This window comes from Pangasianodon hypophthalmus, chromosome 26, assembly GCF_027358585.1.
Source record: "Pangasianodon hypophthalmus isolate fPanHyp1 chromosome 26, fPanHyp1.pri, whole genome shotgun sequence".
Classification (NCBI taxonomy): Eukaryota; Metazoa; Chordata; class Actinopteri; order Siluriformes; family Pangasiidae; genus Pangasianodon; species Pangasianodon hypophthalmus.
Genome location: NC_069735.1, coordinates 1,627,621 through 1,642,915, shown reverse-complemented (window position 1 = coordinate 1,642,915; position 15,295 = coordinate 1,627,621). Strand labels below are relative to the sequence as shown.

Here is a 15,295-nt window from a genome sequence, read left to right as displayed (position 1 = left end):
TCACGCCTCCCAAATGCCAAACTGTCATTCGCTGTGCCAGAAGCAGAAGGGGGCATGTCCTGGGCCTGAGGAGTAAACATGCACATTTTAGCGTGTTCATAAACATGAACTAATGAGCTCATGCACGCACGCATGGTGCCGTCTCATGATGTTGGCATGCGCAGCGAGGTCAAAGGCAGGAGGCAAAGAGAGAAATGGGGTAATGGGAGAAAACTTTGACAGGATGGCCTAGTTCTGGAGGGGATCACATTCTGGCACGTTCTGTCCCATTAAAAAAGGAAGAAAAAAAAAAAAAAAGATCCCACACATACATAAATAAGCCACTGGATAACTACTATTTACCAAAAACTAATACATATTCACTACAAACAGTATTATTATAATGTGTGTGTTATAATGTAAGCACCACAGCGCTACTGAATTCTCCATTCTGATTGGTCAGAAGGACAGAGGAACTTACACTTTGCAGTTTCTCAGTATATATAAAATTGTAATCATTGGCAAACTGCTGTGAAAACAGGAACTAACTTTGCTCTGTGATCATAAATGTAACCATATGAGCCATAAAAAGCATGTGTAGACATTCTGATGGAGTGTGTGTGTGTGTGTGTGTGTGTGAGCGTGTTATGTATTCTAATGCATGGGTGAGCAAGCACACTTCCCACTCAGTGCTAAAGGGAAAGAAAAGAGCTCTGGCATGACACCATATGTGGAAATAAATAAATAAACAAACAATTAGACAAACGAACAAGTAAACAGTGATACGGAAAGACAGCGAGACGAGTGACGCTGCTATGTCATAGGGCACAGTGTACTCATCGTAGATGCAGATGTCCATATACACACCACAGTAACTAAGGATGTGTGCTGCATCTCCAGGTGAAAGCAAGGCATGCTGGGAAGCGTGTATTGGCTGTTCAGCTGCCAGAGCTCAGGGTGCATAAATTTGCATAGCTGATGAGCCACAGGCTCCTGCTGCCTCCAGTTTCTACTTGTTTGTTTTATTGTTCGTCTCTGCCTCCTGATCTCTCGTTCTCTCTCATTAAGCCTGCCTGTTTTCTCTTTCGCTCTCACTCCCTGCTCTCTCTTTCCCATTAAGTTTTGTTGTTTCCCCCCCCTCCGTACGCTGAACAGGAGCGTTAGCACAACCGAGAGGAATACTTGCGAACTCTCAAAGGCCAAAAATCACATCACGCTTCATTCGTGTGGCATTTTATTCACAGGGAGCCTGTGAAATGTGCAGAGAATAATGAACTATGAAACGTTCCTGCTTATTTAAGCTACAGTGTACTGTAGAGCTTTCCTTGATGAATAATTTAGACTAAATAACACCTAACCTAAGATGTATGTTTATATCAAGACGAATAAACCTGAAATATAATGCAGGTAAAAGCAAGGTAAATGCAGGAAAAAATGCAGGAAGAAGAAAAAAAGCGGATATTTTTATATAGTCCTTTTATAAACTGCTCGTCTAATGTCTCTTGTGGAAACCGGGAAATGTTTCCATGGGGCTGACATTTTCACTGTTGATCTGCTCACAATATTATAGACATTTTTTCTCTACTGGTTGAAAAATGAACAGTGCCATTTTTTAACCAAATTTTAGAGAATCTCTAATAAATATTGCTAACGGATGTTAACTATATCCTTGTCTAATATTAACCAAGTCAAACAAATTGCTACAATTTAGTTTACATGAATGATCTCAAAACAGTCTCCATTTACTGTGACAGAAAGCAAGTTTTCAAGCATCGAGACAAGAGTGCAGCCAGCTAATAGATTACTATTGTGAAATGGGGAAAGGAGGAGGGGTCATCAGGGGTTGTTAGTTAACATCAGAGTTCAAAACAGTTACAAAACTGTCAATCATTTCAGATTCATATTTTAATTGGCTCAGCTTCCAATTATTTTTATTGGGGTGTTTTAGCATATTGTGAATGATAACTCGTACTCCTCAAAATGCCTAAACACTTGCAGGCCTGCATATTTACTTTTTTCCACATTTCTGTGCCTTCCAGGTTCAGAACACTGTTTCCGGAATTTCACTGCACCGTCCGGCGTGATCGAGTCACCCGACTTCCCCGACAAGTACCCTCACAACCTGGAATGCTCCTACATCATCATCGCCCCTCCACAGACAGAGGTTACCCTCACCTTCAAGACCTTTGACCTGGAGAATGACCCCTTGCTGATGACTGAGGCTGAGTGCAAATACGACTGGCTGGAAGTGTGGGATGGACTGCCCCAGGGTGAGCTCCTGAATGAATAGCATTGCTTGTGGTGTAGCGAAGATGATGGATTGGCCTGCTGAAAATGTTCTCTGGAATAGGTCACCATGCTTGAAAGGGCTGTACAGAGTCCAGAATTATGCAATATGTAAGCATTCATGGATCCAGAAACTATTACTATATTAGGCAGACCAAGAAAATATCACCAAATACCCAACTAGATTTTTAGAAATTTCACAATCTTGAGGTATTTTCTGCAGAAACACAATCTCACCTTACCAACCGAAGTAAAATGATGTCTGTAAAAGGTTGCAATGCTTGAAAGGCTTGTTTTGCCAGTTAAATTTATGTTCAGAATCCAGTATCATCCAGAATGTTAACATTCATGGATCCAGTGACTATTATTATGGTTAGGTAGGATCTAGAAATTATCACCAAATACCCCGGACAACTGGATTGCCAGGTCACCATGCAAGAAAGGCTTGTTTTGCTAAATACATTTATGCTCATAATCCAAAATCAAACATTCAGAGATCCAGGACTTAGCTATGGTTAGCTATGGTTTCACAATTTTGAGGTATTTTCTGCAGAACCACCTTCTCACCTCTTACACTATATCATCTACAGTCTTCAGAGTGGGTGTCAAGTGTTCGCTTTAGCTCAAGGTCTCAGGAATGACGGCACACTATCAACTATTGACACCTCCACAGGGCCAGGAACTTCCTCAATGATTTATTTCCTGTTTTCTCCACCTCATGCTGAAGTCACTCCCCTTTGTGTGCTCTCTCTCTCCCCCACCTCAGGCCATTCTTATCTGAGGACGCTCTTCCTTCTTTGGAAGTGAAGAGGAGTGATTTATCTTTTCATTTAGAGGGCTGAGATAAGGAGCAGGAGATGTTTGTGCTGGTGTCAAATGAGGCAAGCATGTGGGTGTCAGAATGCCTTGCGAATTTTGCTGATTTAATTTATGGAGATCTCACAGATGGATATAATGGGGGTGGGCAGGAAACTTTGCATTTTATCTAAGCAGCGAGAGACGAGACACGCCAACTAACAAACAAAGGTTGGTTTTATTTAAACCATTGTGGCATCCCAACAAGTCTCAACAATCAAACATATAAACTGATGGTGGTCCAAATTCTCATGGACAAGGTGCTTCATGAAACAGTTGACTGCATTTCCACTTTACACTCTACCTGATCTTAAAAAAATGGATCCTGGATAGAGCTGATGTGGAAGAACTCCTGATAAGAACAAAGGGATTACTTCTATGTAAGTAGGCTTAGCTTTGGGTTGCTGATCTTACGTACACGTTTATGGTCACATGGGTGGCAGCTGTCACCTTTGAAATCTGCTTTGCCACCCTAACTGCCATACTCTGTCACAATGAACCCTGATGATGTAAGCCATCCTAGTAAACATGTTGGCATTTTTGACCAAATTCCTTGAGAGTAACTACAAAGCCAATACATGCATGTCATGACCTGATCATTCCTTATGCACCAAGCAAGCAAACTTGACTAAGTTTGCCCCATGTCTCAAAACCCAAAACGTGGTCATGCCACAGCCTGAATTAGTCCAGGGGTGGACAAATCATTCAGCCAAGCTCCCAAGGCAAGTAGATTGTCTGGCAAGTAGACATAACTAATAGTTAGACAGTAGGCTACTGAGAATGTGGCCTCTTTAGGCCTTTATCTTTAGGATAAGGACTACAGCTACATAGATTCTTTCCCTTACAGTCAGAATTAATGCAGACAACTCGTACTTTCGGTTAATTTGCTTTAGCCTGCACAACCAAAATATGAGACTGGGCAGCACACTGGAGCCTTCCCTTTCTTGAGGGGCTAGCTAATTTATACCTTGTGCATCACTGCTTGGTCCCTTTAAGGAGATCTGTAATCAGTCCTATTGCAGTGTGAAAGCTAATAAGACCTTTTGGCTTTATATCCAAATCAATAAGAAGTAATTTGCTTTTCTATAACCAAGGTGTTTTGGTCCATATAGGAAAGAGCTTGTACCATTAATTATACACACCACTGGCTGATTACATCTTATTTCTTTCATTTAAATCCCTAAAACATTTCCTTCTCCTCAAGACAGGCTAAGATTGAGGATGTAATTGTTGAACTGGATAACTGCACATTTTGTTAAAATCTTGTGAATGCAAATTGATGGGAATTTATGGTGTCTTGGGAAAGTTTTAAACTGTTAAGTTTGCGAATAGTCATTTCTATGTTTTGATCCAATGGACTGATTCCATTAGATCAGTGGATCTACCGGGACTTGGGAAAACCCTCCTGGTTGTCCCACAAAACAGGGACAGGGCAAGGTTACTTGGGCTTGGAGAAGGTTTGTAGGAATAGGCTCTATGATTGTGGTTCATGTTTTTACAACTTTTCCCCACAGTTTCACCACTGATTGGCCGATATTGCGGCATGAAGATCCCGCCAGAGATCGTGTCCTCCACGGGTCTCCTGTCTCTCTCCTTTCACACAGACATGGCAGTGGCCAAAGATGGCTTCTCTGCACGCTACAACATGACTCGCAAAGACGTTACTGACAGTAAGTGTGATGCGTCCACCTCATTTTCATTTACAGAGTCATTTATTATTTATAAAGGCACTGTTTTAATAGAACTACCCGTGGAATCTGAGTGTGTCTGAGTAGCACTGTGTATCATTTATCACTTTCTTCTCTTTATTTTACTGTGTCAGCATCTTCCCTTTTTCCTGTATCACTTAATGGCTGTGAAAGCAAATCTTCACTCGCTGCTTCACTCTCTTTCTCCCCGTGTGTTGACATTGTATCTTGTCTTCAATGGTAACACAATCTTGTCCTTACCTTTCGTCCTGTCCAGTTAATGCTTTTTATGCTCTGCATGGTCCCTCATTCACTGCCTTTTTGTGGGAAAAAAAACCAACAAAAAACTTTCCTTACCTTTGATTCTCTCATCCCCAGGCTTCCACTGCAACACTGTGTTTGGCATGGAGTCAGGAAAGATCTCAGATGAGCAGATTTCTGCTTCGTCCTCGTTCTATGATGGCCGCTGGCTTCCTCGCATGGCCCGTCTCAACAACGAGGACAACGCCTGGACACCTGCAGAGGACAGCAACAAGGAGTACATTCAGGTTACTATCACACACACACCATTAAGCCTCAGTCACGCTCCCTGATCTCTGCGTTTGTTGTCTCTCCTGGGAATGGTGATGCATGGAGAGCCCTACTATATCTCTAACTGCTGTGTGATGGATGAGGGCACTATTTAAGGATACATGCTTAGCAATTTTCACCAGCACCATCGATTTTAGATCCCCGTCATCCCCTGTGCTTGGAATTTTTGCCATTGTCCCCTCTGCAGAGCGACGATGGCGCCTGGACCTGGGAATCCTCATGTTTTGTTTTTGGTGAATCAGAATCACCTTGTGCTTAGGTTATTCTCCTGCAGCAGCCCGAACAAAAATCACCACTGAAGCTTCTGTCGTTAAATCTGTAGTGTGCTGCTGCTGCTGTTAACTATTGCATCAGATAAATTAACAACAGTAGATTTAAGAGGAAAAAGGAAGGAGGACATGAGTGAAAAGGTTCAAGGGAAGAAAGAGAGAACGATTGCTAACAGAAAAAGAAACGAGGAAAGAACAAAGAAAAACAAACCAAGACAAAAAGAAAGAGTGGCTTTCTCTTTTTCACTGATGTTCTTTCTCTCAGGTGGACCTGCACTTCCTGAAGGTTCTAACGGGGATCGCCACACAGGGCGCCATCTCGAAGGAGACGCAGAAGTCGTACTACGTCACCACCTTCAAGCTGGAGGTCAGCACAAACGGAGAGGACTGGATGATGTATCGCCATGGCAAGAACCACAAGGTAAGCAAAGCAAGAACCTTTTCCTGTTCGCTCCAGGACCCTGCAGGTCGTGTCAGAGCCAGAGGAACTGCTCATCATTACAACGAGAACCAGACGGGGAGAAAATCTCAAGTGGATGCTTTACTGTTGAGAACCAAAGCGGAAAGAATGTTTATGGGCTTTATTAAAACCAGAGGTGTGACTTTTAAATACTCGTGCCATCATTGGTGTAACAATGAGATCATCGCTGAATTTCTGACAAATAAATATAATGAGGTCAATTCAGATCCCAAAATGTTAGACATCCATCCAACCTCACATTTATTTTAAACAGATTCAAATCTGCAACACGTGCTGTGTTTTCTTACTCGACCGTTTTAAATGAGCACAGATTCTGGCAGAGAAAGTAATCCGACACGTTTCTTCTATTGAAGTGACTTGGGGAAAGTTCCTCATATTCAGAATCAGGTTATGCAGGTCCTTAGGTTGACTTTCTGGCTGCAACATTCAGTTTATTAAAATTACTTCCACATAGTTCACATAGTTCTTGAGTAGAAGCGTCTAAGTTTTTTCAACATCATCTAGTGTCCTTTAAACGCAAGCACTCGCCTTCAAAGTCTATTATTCTTCCATTTAAAGGATTATTAAAAATATTCATTATGATTAAGAAATTTCATTCTGATCGCCCTGAATCAGTTCATTTTTTTTTATTCCGATTGAGATTATTCTCAGATTTAAAGCTAAAACACCCCAGGGGAAGTAAAGGTTCTGGATTTAATTGACACGGCTGTTGATGACTGAGCCGTAATGACTGCTGGGAGTAGTGACCTCAGTCCCAGGTGACCTCTGCATTGATGCGTCGACAGAGAAAGTGACATGGGAACAGGTTGAGGGATGTTTATCTGGCAAACGGGGAACAATAGGGCCCTTTGTGCGCCGTTATCTCTAAAGGCCATTCGTCACGCTTGTGCATTAACGGTCATAGACACACCTGTACGACCGGTCACACACGTGCACCTGGATTTGTAGGGACCCCAAGCGTGGGAGAGGGTGGTTTGTGTGTGTCAAGTGTATTTTTACATAGCTGGAATCAAATTACCCGAGAGATACCTAATGACGCCTACACGAGCCCTCTGATGGAGAGAAACTTTTGCACTAGGTTAGCTTAGCTGATCTTCACTATCGTTATACCATTCTTCGAGAACTGGGCGATATTCTCAAAGGCGTTTCTACAATCTACAATGCGTGATAAGAAGTTTGCTAAGAAACTTTCAGCAAAACAATTTTTCAAAAACTGTGAAAAACTAGGGTTGATATCACTTATTTACATCTTTAAAAATAAATTATGTAACGATGAAAAGGAATAGAAAATGTCTGTAAAAATTCAGGACTGAACTGTTACCAAATCTGCTGCTTTCAATCAGTTTGTGATGATTCTAAATATTATAAAATGATATCATAATATGCAGGATACTCGTACACTGAATTTTCTGGATCTACTCAACTGGATCTCTAGGCTTGACTAGATTCAAGGGAACTTGAACGTTGCATTAACCATTAACATGCAGGCAAATATATTGGGAAAGTTCCTCGTATTCAGAGTTGGGTTAAGCACGATTTTCTAACCGCGCCATTCAGGTCATCATCACCACCTGCTTGTAATTCACTCCTCCGAGATTTTTCTTGAGTAGGAGCATCTGAGATGGTTTTTTTCCAACAGCGCCTAGTGTCCTTTAAACACAAGGGGGTGAACAATGCAGACTGAAGGAGCAGGAGTCTAGTACATCAACGTATTGCTGCATGAATAGTCCTAGCTGTAATTATAACAATCACTGGTTTGATTCAGCAAAATGGCTTCCACACACTCATTATTCAAAAGCACACAGAAATAGCACTTGATCCAGCACATCCTATTACTGTATATCCTTTCACGTGGTGACAGTTAATTGTACGCAAAATGCAGTGTAGCCTTGATGAACTCTTGGGGACGATACTATTAATTAATGGCCTGATTTTTTTGCGAGAGTACTTACAGCCCATAATATGAAATTCACCGTGAGGAAATTCTCAGCACACTTGAAGAGAACTGGACCATGAAGTGATCTTTATTGCACATTTTTTAAAAATTTTAAGAAAATGTTTTTCTCTGAAAAAAACCACAATAGGTAGGACAAAAATCTGCCGAGTCTTGCTCGTAAAAAACACGAACAGCAACGATATTCGTTACACACTGAAGTGTAGAGTAAGCAGTTTTTTGGTTTTGGTAGCCCCACAGAGATGTGTCCACCATTTTGCGTCTAAAGAAAAGAATAGGAAAGCCTGTAAACAGTCTCTTTATTGTGCGTTTTAGCTGCAGCACACTTGTATTCAAAAGTGTTCACGAGATATCTCAAGTCCGAATGCTCAGCCCTCTCTTATTCCCGAATTTACTCGCCCATCCGACGTTTCCCAAATGGGAAGTTCTCAGGACCTACACAATGCAAGGAAGCAATTGTAGACTTCCTTTTACAGCCAAGCAGATGATCGGACTAGCAAGAGCCAATGAATTGTTTGCACCTATGAGCTCTCACATACACATATGTGTAAACTAGTGTAAACACACATCGATCATGACTGACTGATTGTCTAATGTATGTATGTACACAAAAAGGTCACGAATAATACGGGCTTGTATACATCCAATCATGGACGTACGCATGGACGGATAAAAGACTTTCACTTTCAGAAATGGAGGAAATCTCACAGGAGCTCTGCTGTTTATTATCGAAAATTCCTCTAAATCCATCTTATAAGGCACGCAATTTATCTGTCACATGCTCGAGGCTGGAGAAAGAAACAGCATACAAAGCAATTTCATCTCTCTCCTCGGTTCCTGTGCCAGAGAGCGGAAGTATGAAGACGGAGTAATGGAGAGAGTTATTGTCATTTTTTACCCTCGGTGACACAAAGCTCGAAGAGAAACGCCGTTCTGTACTGAGTATCTGAATATATGAGATATAAGAGTGTGTATATGGTTGCTCTCTCTCTCTCTTTCTCTCTCTCTCACACACACACACACACACACACACACACACACACACACACACACACAGACCCAATTTCTCATCTGCATGACTCTGGCAAGCGGCCAACTGAAACCAGCTCGACATCTTCATCTGAGCGGAGATAGAAGGAGGGAGGAAAGCGAGGAAAAGAGAGAAAGGGGATGAAAAGAAAGTCTGTCCAAAATAATGTCTTGACCAGACCGGCTTGTAGCGCATCTCCCTCCGGTGTCGTTAAATTCAGCGTAAGAGTTTGGAGAAAGAGTGAGCACAAACTCGGACCATCTGCACCGACCCTCGTTTGTTTTCTGTTTGGTGTTTTTGACACCGATATGATACTATTTCCAGAAATGAAGTTTTTATCTCCAGTTTTAGAGATTTACTCCTTTTTAATTTCACAGTTAGTCACTTCTGGGAAAACTATTCCAAGGTTTATTGAATCATCCTGTACTAATCTTGTGTTCATCCAATCAGCTGCTCTCTAGAATGTATGCCCCGCCCCCACCATGCAGAAAACATGCTTTGTCTGGGTCTCGAAGTCGTACGGAATCAAAGCATGACTATTCGTTTTTATTCGGAATTTCCTGGCAGAGAAGCAGCGGAAGAAAACAAACCCTACTCGCTACTGACTTTCTCAAAACAAACGTTTTCGTTTGGCGTGTAGTTATGTTTAGTTTTGTCGAGAGCGCAAACACGATGTGCTACATGATTATACTACCTCTTTTTTTCCCCTCAGCCTGTATTAACGCACTTAACTAGCTCACTAGCTTGCCATCCATTATGTTATTACATCATGATAGCTACCACATTTAAGCCTAGCTAATGTGATTTTGGTCGCTAGCACATCTTTTACTTGTCTTGTAGACTCGCTAATGAATTTAGCGTTTGTCCACTCCTGTAACGTGTGACTAGGATCGGCCGATATAATATTGGTATTGTGATAAATTATGTCACGATACATTTTTCTGATATATTGCGATCTCTACGTGAAAATTTGTGGTGTTATTTTTTTCATTAATTACAAACTGACTCGAGGCAGCTGATGTTATGAATTTGTACTTAATTTTTAAAAAAAAAAATTCTCATTTTCAGTGTTACATACTTTCAGAAATGTTCAATGCTTTAGTTTGTGAGCAAACTCGTACATTGTGATGCACATCATGCATCATGGAAATGCCTGTGATGAGCCTAGAACATGTAAAGAATCATGAAGGGACGTCTCAAGGGAGCATGACGGCGTCGTTATAATTTTATGGCTTGCCACGAGTGCAGACACGACACAACACCGCGGCCTGAATTATTCAGCTTACTCCAGCTAGTTGTTTCCGTTTGAATGGAGAAATGCCAGAGTTCATGCTGTTGTCAGGCAGATTTTGGCAAAGGCTTAACAGAAAAAAAAAGTATCATACCAACTCAGGTAGCAATCTACTATTTCTTACATGGTTTCTTTGTTAATATTTTGCTCTTATAACAGAGTTGATTTTTTTTTTTTTTAAGTATAGAATTAGCCATTACACAATCCATGGTTAACTAAAACGGATGTTTTTTGTAATCTGTAATGGACGACACGAGGATATTTGAATGATTATTCTGTATTTTTATATTGAAATGAGTCTTCTCTCTCATTTCAATGTAAAACTCTGTCTCTTATGCGACTCCCAAACTTCCCAGGTCTTGTTTTTGTAACTAATTAACCTTTGACCTCAGTAATTAGGCCAACTGGTGCAGGTCAGAGACCATGCTGGCGGTATTGCTGGAATCTGTGAGCTTCAGGGGAAGTAAAGGAGAGCACAATAGCTTTTAGTAATCTGAGTCTTCTGTGCTTAAGCTGTATTGAGTTTCATTTTCCCAAACCGTCAGCTTTAACAGCGAGAGACTGGGGTGTTCTTTATTTACGTCTTTATTTACTTATTAGTGCTAAGCTAGGACTAAATCAGAAACATCTAAACACCTAAAAGCAATTTTCCCAGCTGAAAATTCCTCAAAAAGTCACACATGCTTCTTTAGATCAGCTTTTAATTCGCTTTTGAGTTTGATTATTACGTGTAATTACAACAGAGTTGTTGTGTGTTAAGTTTTTCATCATTTATATTTTTTTTCCCCTTTACTACTCATACTTTTAGTTAATTTAATATTATAATTTATATTTTTTTACACCTATTACATACATTCACGTTGTTCTTATTTTATTTCTCATTATTACACACTATTCATTTATCTTATTGATGTTCTTATTTCAAAGTTTTTACATTTTTCTCTTTTTCCCCTCTTTCCCTTTTTTCCTTATTTACTATTTATTATTTTAAGTATATTTTTTACTTTCTTCCCCATTATTACACACAATTTCATTTATTAATGTTCTTATTTCTGATTCTTTTCCTTTTTTCTTTTTAAAAAAAATATTCTTTTTATTGTAGTTTTCCCTCACTTTTCTCATTTTCACTTTTTTAAAATGTTGATTCATTTTATTTTTCTTTTGTTTCTTTCTTACTCACTAGTTTCCTCATCTTATTAGTGTCCATATTTTAAGTAATTTAAATTTTTTTCTTAACCCCCCATTATTACACACTTCTCCCTTATTCTTACTAATAGACCTATTTCTGATTCTTTAATATTTTTCTTATTTTATTACATAATCTTACTAATGCTCTTATTTAGATTAATTCTTTTTTTTTTAACTTGTTCCCAATTACATTCATTGTATTAGTGTTTTTATTAAGACAAATAACTAAAAAAGTTATAAATTTTTTTACTTACTTTTCCCCCCCATCATTACACACTCTCTCATTCGTCCTGTTTATATTCTCATTTTTTTAAATTCTTTAATTTTCCCCCATTTTTTCCTTGTTTACTTCATTCACTTTACTGGTGTCCTTATTTTGATTCATTTTCATTTCTATTATTACGCACTGTTTCATGTTACTAATGTTCTTATTTCACCTTTAGCCTGAAGATCTGGAGCATGTGACCCTTCATCCATCACCACTTCCTCATTCAGCAGAGTTGCTACTAAGATTTAATAGCAAATTTCACAGCATGGCATTTTACTTCTTCATGGGAACTTCAACCTTATCAGTTTTCACTTCCCCCTATTCAGTAGTCTTACTGGATCTCGGTCTTATCATTTTCCATGGTGAAAGTAAGAGAGATAACAGGAAATTTATGTTGTTGTGGTAAATTCACACAGAAGTGGAACGCTGCGTTCCTTGCAGGATTTCTGTCATCTTCTGTAAAAACCCTTAAAGACGTATTCAGAAATGTCTTGACCCACTCGGTTCAAATCAGTCACGAGCGTTTAATTAATAAATCGCATTGTACACATGTGCGGTGACAAAGAATTACCTTCAAACCACAGGCTGAGAGTCATGGCAACACCAAACACAGGATATAATGCGTTCATAAATGCTTTTATTCCTCATGAATAAGAGGAAGACGAGACATATTGAGTGTTTTTTAAACCTGAGCTGTAAGTAATTACACCGTAACCTTCAGCTAAGCTTGTGTTTTTTGGTCTATTATAGATATTCCATGCTAACACAGATCCATCGGAAGTGGTGCTGAACCGCATTCCTCAGCCCACCCTGGCCCGGTTCGTCCGCATCAGACCCCAGACGTGGAAGAATGGCATCGCTCTGCGCTTCGAGCTCTATGGCTGCCAGATCACAGGTCTGTGTGTCTGAATCTCTAAAACTCCAACAGCTCTTCCACATGTGCAGTGTTTAGGGGGTTTGAACAGAACCCTGGTGTGTTCTCCGGCTCTTTAGGCAGGTCCGGGTCCGAGAGTGTCAGAGCGAGGAAAGAGGGGACTCTCTGTCCCCTTCCAAGTGAACTTTAATAAGAAAGTGATTTGACTCTGAATCGACTCACTTCCTGCAATGAGTTGATTCCGTTTCAAATCACTTTTTCACTATAGTTTACTTGGAAGCAATTTGACTCTGAATCGACTCACTTCCTGCAATGAGTTGATTCAGAGTCAAACCACTTTTTAACTACAGTTTACGCAATTCCACACTAATTCGACTAACATCCTTCAGTGAGTCAAATCGCTTTTTCAGTAGAGTTCACCTGAGTTTATTTGACTTCACTTGAGTTCAGCTGTATCGCTAGAATTCACTTGGAATCACCGACTCGCTTCTTGCGGTGACTCAGTTGTCTGAGCGAAGTGGTCTTGGTTTGCCTTCAAGTGAATTCTAGGGATTTGACTCTGAATCGACTCAACTGCAGGAAGTGAATCGAACACACTGTGTGTTTTGGGTTGCAGCATTTTTTTTTGTTTTGTTTCGTTTGCAGAGCTGCTAAACTAAGCCAAAGTACAGCGCTTTAGCATGTTCTGGAGATTTGGAGGAAAATAAAGTTGCTGCTAAGTAGTTAACATTCAGCAAAACGTTCATAGTGTTTGTTAATATGTATGCAAAAAGATGTAAGGTTAAGTGTGGAAACAATTTTTTCTTAATTTATAATAGTTAAGCCAAATCCATAACTCGCCCGACTCATCCATTTCACCCCTCACCCATTCCTATCCCACTACTCCCAGACGCTCCGTGCTCCGAGCTCCAGGGCCTGCTCTCCGGCCAGCTTCCGGACTCGCAGATCTCAGCGTCCTCGTTTCGAGATCTCCACTGGGCCCCGAGCACGGCGCGCCTGGTGGCTAGCAGGTCCGGCTGGTTCCCCGCCTCGCCGCAGCCGCTCGCCGGAGAGGAGTGGCTCCAAGTGGACCTGGGGACGGCCAAGACGGTGAGCGGTCTCATCACTCAGGGAGCGAGAGGCGGAGACGGAGGGACGAGCTCGGAAAACCGCGCCTTCGTACGGAAGTACCGCCTGGCCCACAGCGCGAACGGAAAAGACTGGAATTTTGTGATGGACAGCAAGACCAGCATGCCTAAGGTTGGTGCATGTGTTAGCTTTTAGCATACCAAATAAGGAAAGATTTAGATCATGGACTAGGATTTAAAAAACTGTAAAATAAAAAATTAAAAAATGGATTTAAAAAATAAAATTTAAAAATGTAATACAAAAAAAGGATAAAAACATTATGCGCAAAATGGATGAATTCTTTGGTTTACTCCTAATCCTTAAATTTATTATTATTATTATTATTATTATTATTTGCTTTTTACTTTGCACAAAAAGTTTTCAAAACATTTCAGCCGTTTTTAAACCAAAAAAAAAATGTAAATAATAATTTGCATATACATAAATACCACACAAAATATTTTATCACTTTTTTTGCTCATAAAAATTTCTTTTTTTGCACTAGTGCATTTTCTCTCTTTCATTTAAAAATAAGCAAAATTATGTATTAAATACAATGTATTTAATAAAAAAAAAAAATAATAAATTGACTGGATGAACAAAATATCCATCTTATTTTTCTCAAATGCTAATTTTTTTAAAATTTATTTTATTATTTTTTTTTTTCTTTAAGATTTTTGAAGGCAACGTGCATTTCGACATGCCGGAGCTGCGGCGATTCGAGGAGATCGTGACTCGGTTTGTCAGGATTTACCCTGAACGCTGGTCTCCCGGCGGCATCGGCATGAGGATAGAGGTTCTGGGATGCAGCCTTCCAGGTAGGACGCTACAGGATCGGAAACTAATCGACGATAGACGTTTAACGTTGCAGAGAACAAATTAGTTCCTGTTACTTACGTTCCAGCAGCGATAAACAGTCCTTCCCTGACGACAAAAAAAAAAAAAAAAAAAAAAACACAAACGAAAAAAAGACGCAAATTCTTGAATTTCTGATTACAAAAAAAAAGACAACGCGCTGAAACTGGAGACTCCTTCCATAAATATTACAGAAAACTTCATATCAATGATTATATGTTCATTTTATTTATTTTTTTTTGTTAAGCAACACTTTTTAAATCTGTTTACGTGAAGCGTCCAACATACAAGTTTCTGTTGTAAGTTGTTACTATAGAAACAATAACGTAGTTCAACGACCAATCAGAATCGAGAATTCTGCAGAATCACTCTTGCTTTTTTTTTTTTCTTCAAACTTCGTTTAAAATTAGTAAACATTCGGTTGGAAACAGATCGTTACTGCGAGTTCTGCTTGAGAGCTGAGCGGGTGGAGATTTTTTTGTTTTTCGTTTTGTTTTTTTGTTTTGTTTTTGGAAGGTTTCAGCTAAAAGACGGATAAAATTCAGATTTTGTAGAAGGAAAAAAAAAAAAAAAAAGAAG

At 39.8% G+C, this 15,295-nt stretch overlaps 1 protein-coding gene across 3 annotated transcripts in view; it reads left to right on the top strand.

Annotated features, from left to right (window-relative positions):
- nrp2a (neuropilin 2a) overlaps positions 1–15,295 on the top strand; it is a 61,549-nt gene that overhangs the window by 27,767 nt on the left and 18,487 nt on the right. For all 3 annotated transcript variants that reach the window (XM_034300164.2, XM_053230004.1, XM_034300165.2), the window contains exons 4-10: positions 2,019–2,249; positions 4,635–4,790; positions 5,187–5,356; positions 5,934–6,089; positions 12,631–12,775; positions 13,644–13,993; positions 14,535–14,679. In XM_034300164.2, the coding sequence (XP_034156055.2) occupies positions 2,019–2,249; positions 4,635–4,790; positions 5,187–5,356; positions 5,934–6,089; positions 12,631–12,775; positions 13,644–13,993; positions 14,535–14,679 (1,353 nt within the window). The remainder of the gene's footprint in view (positions 1–2,018; positions 2,250–4,634; positions 4,791–5,186; positions 5,357–5,933; positions 6,090–12,630; positions 12,776–13,643; positions 13,994–14,534; positions 14,680–15,295) is intronic.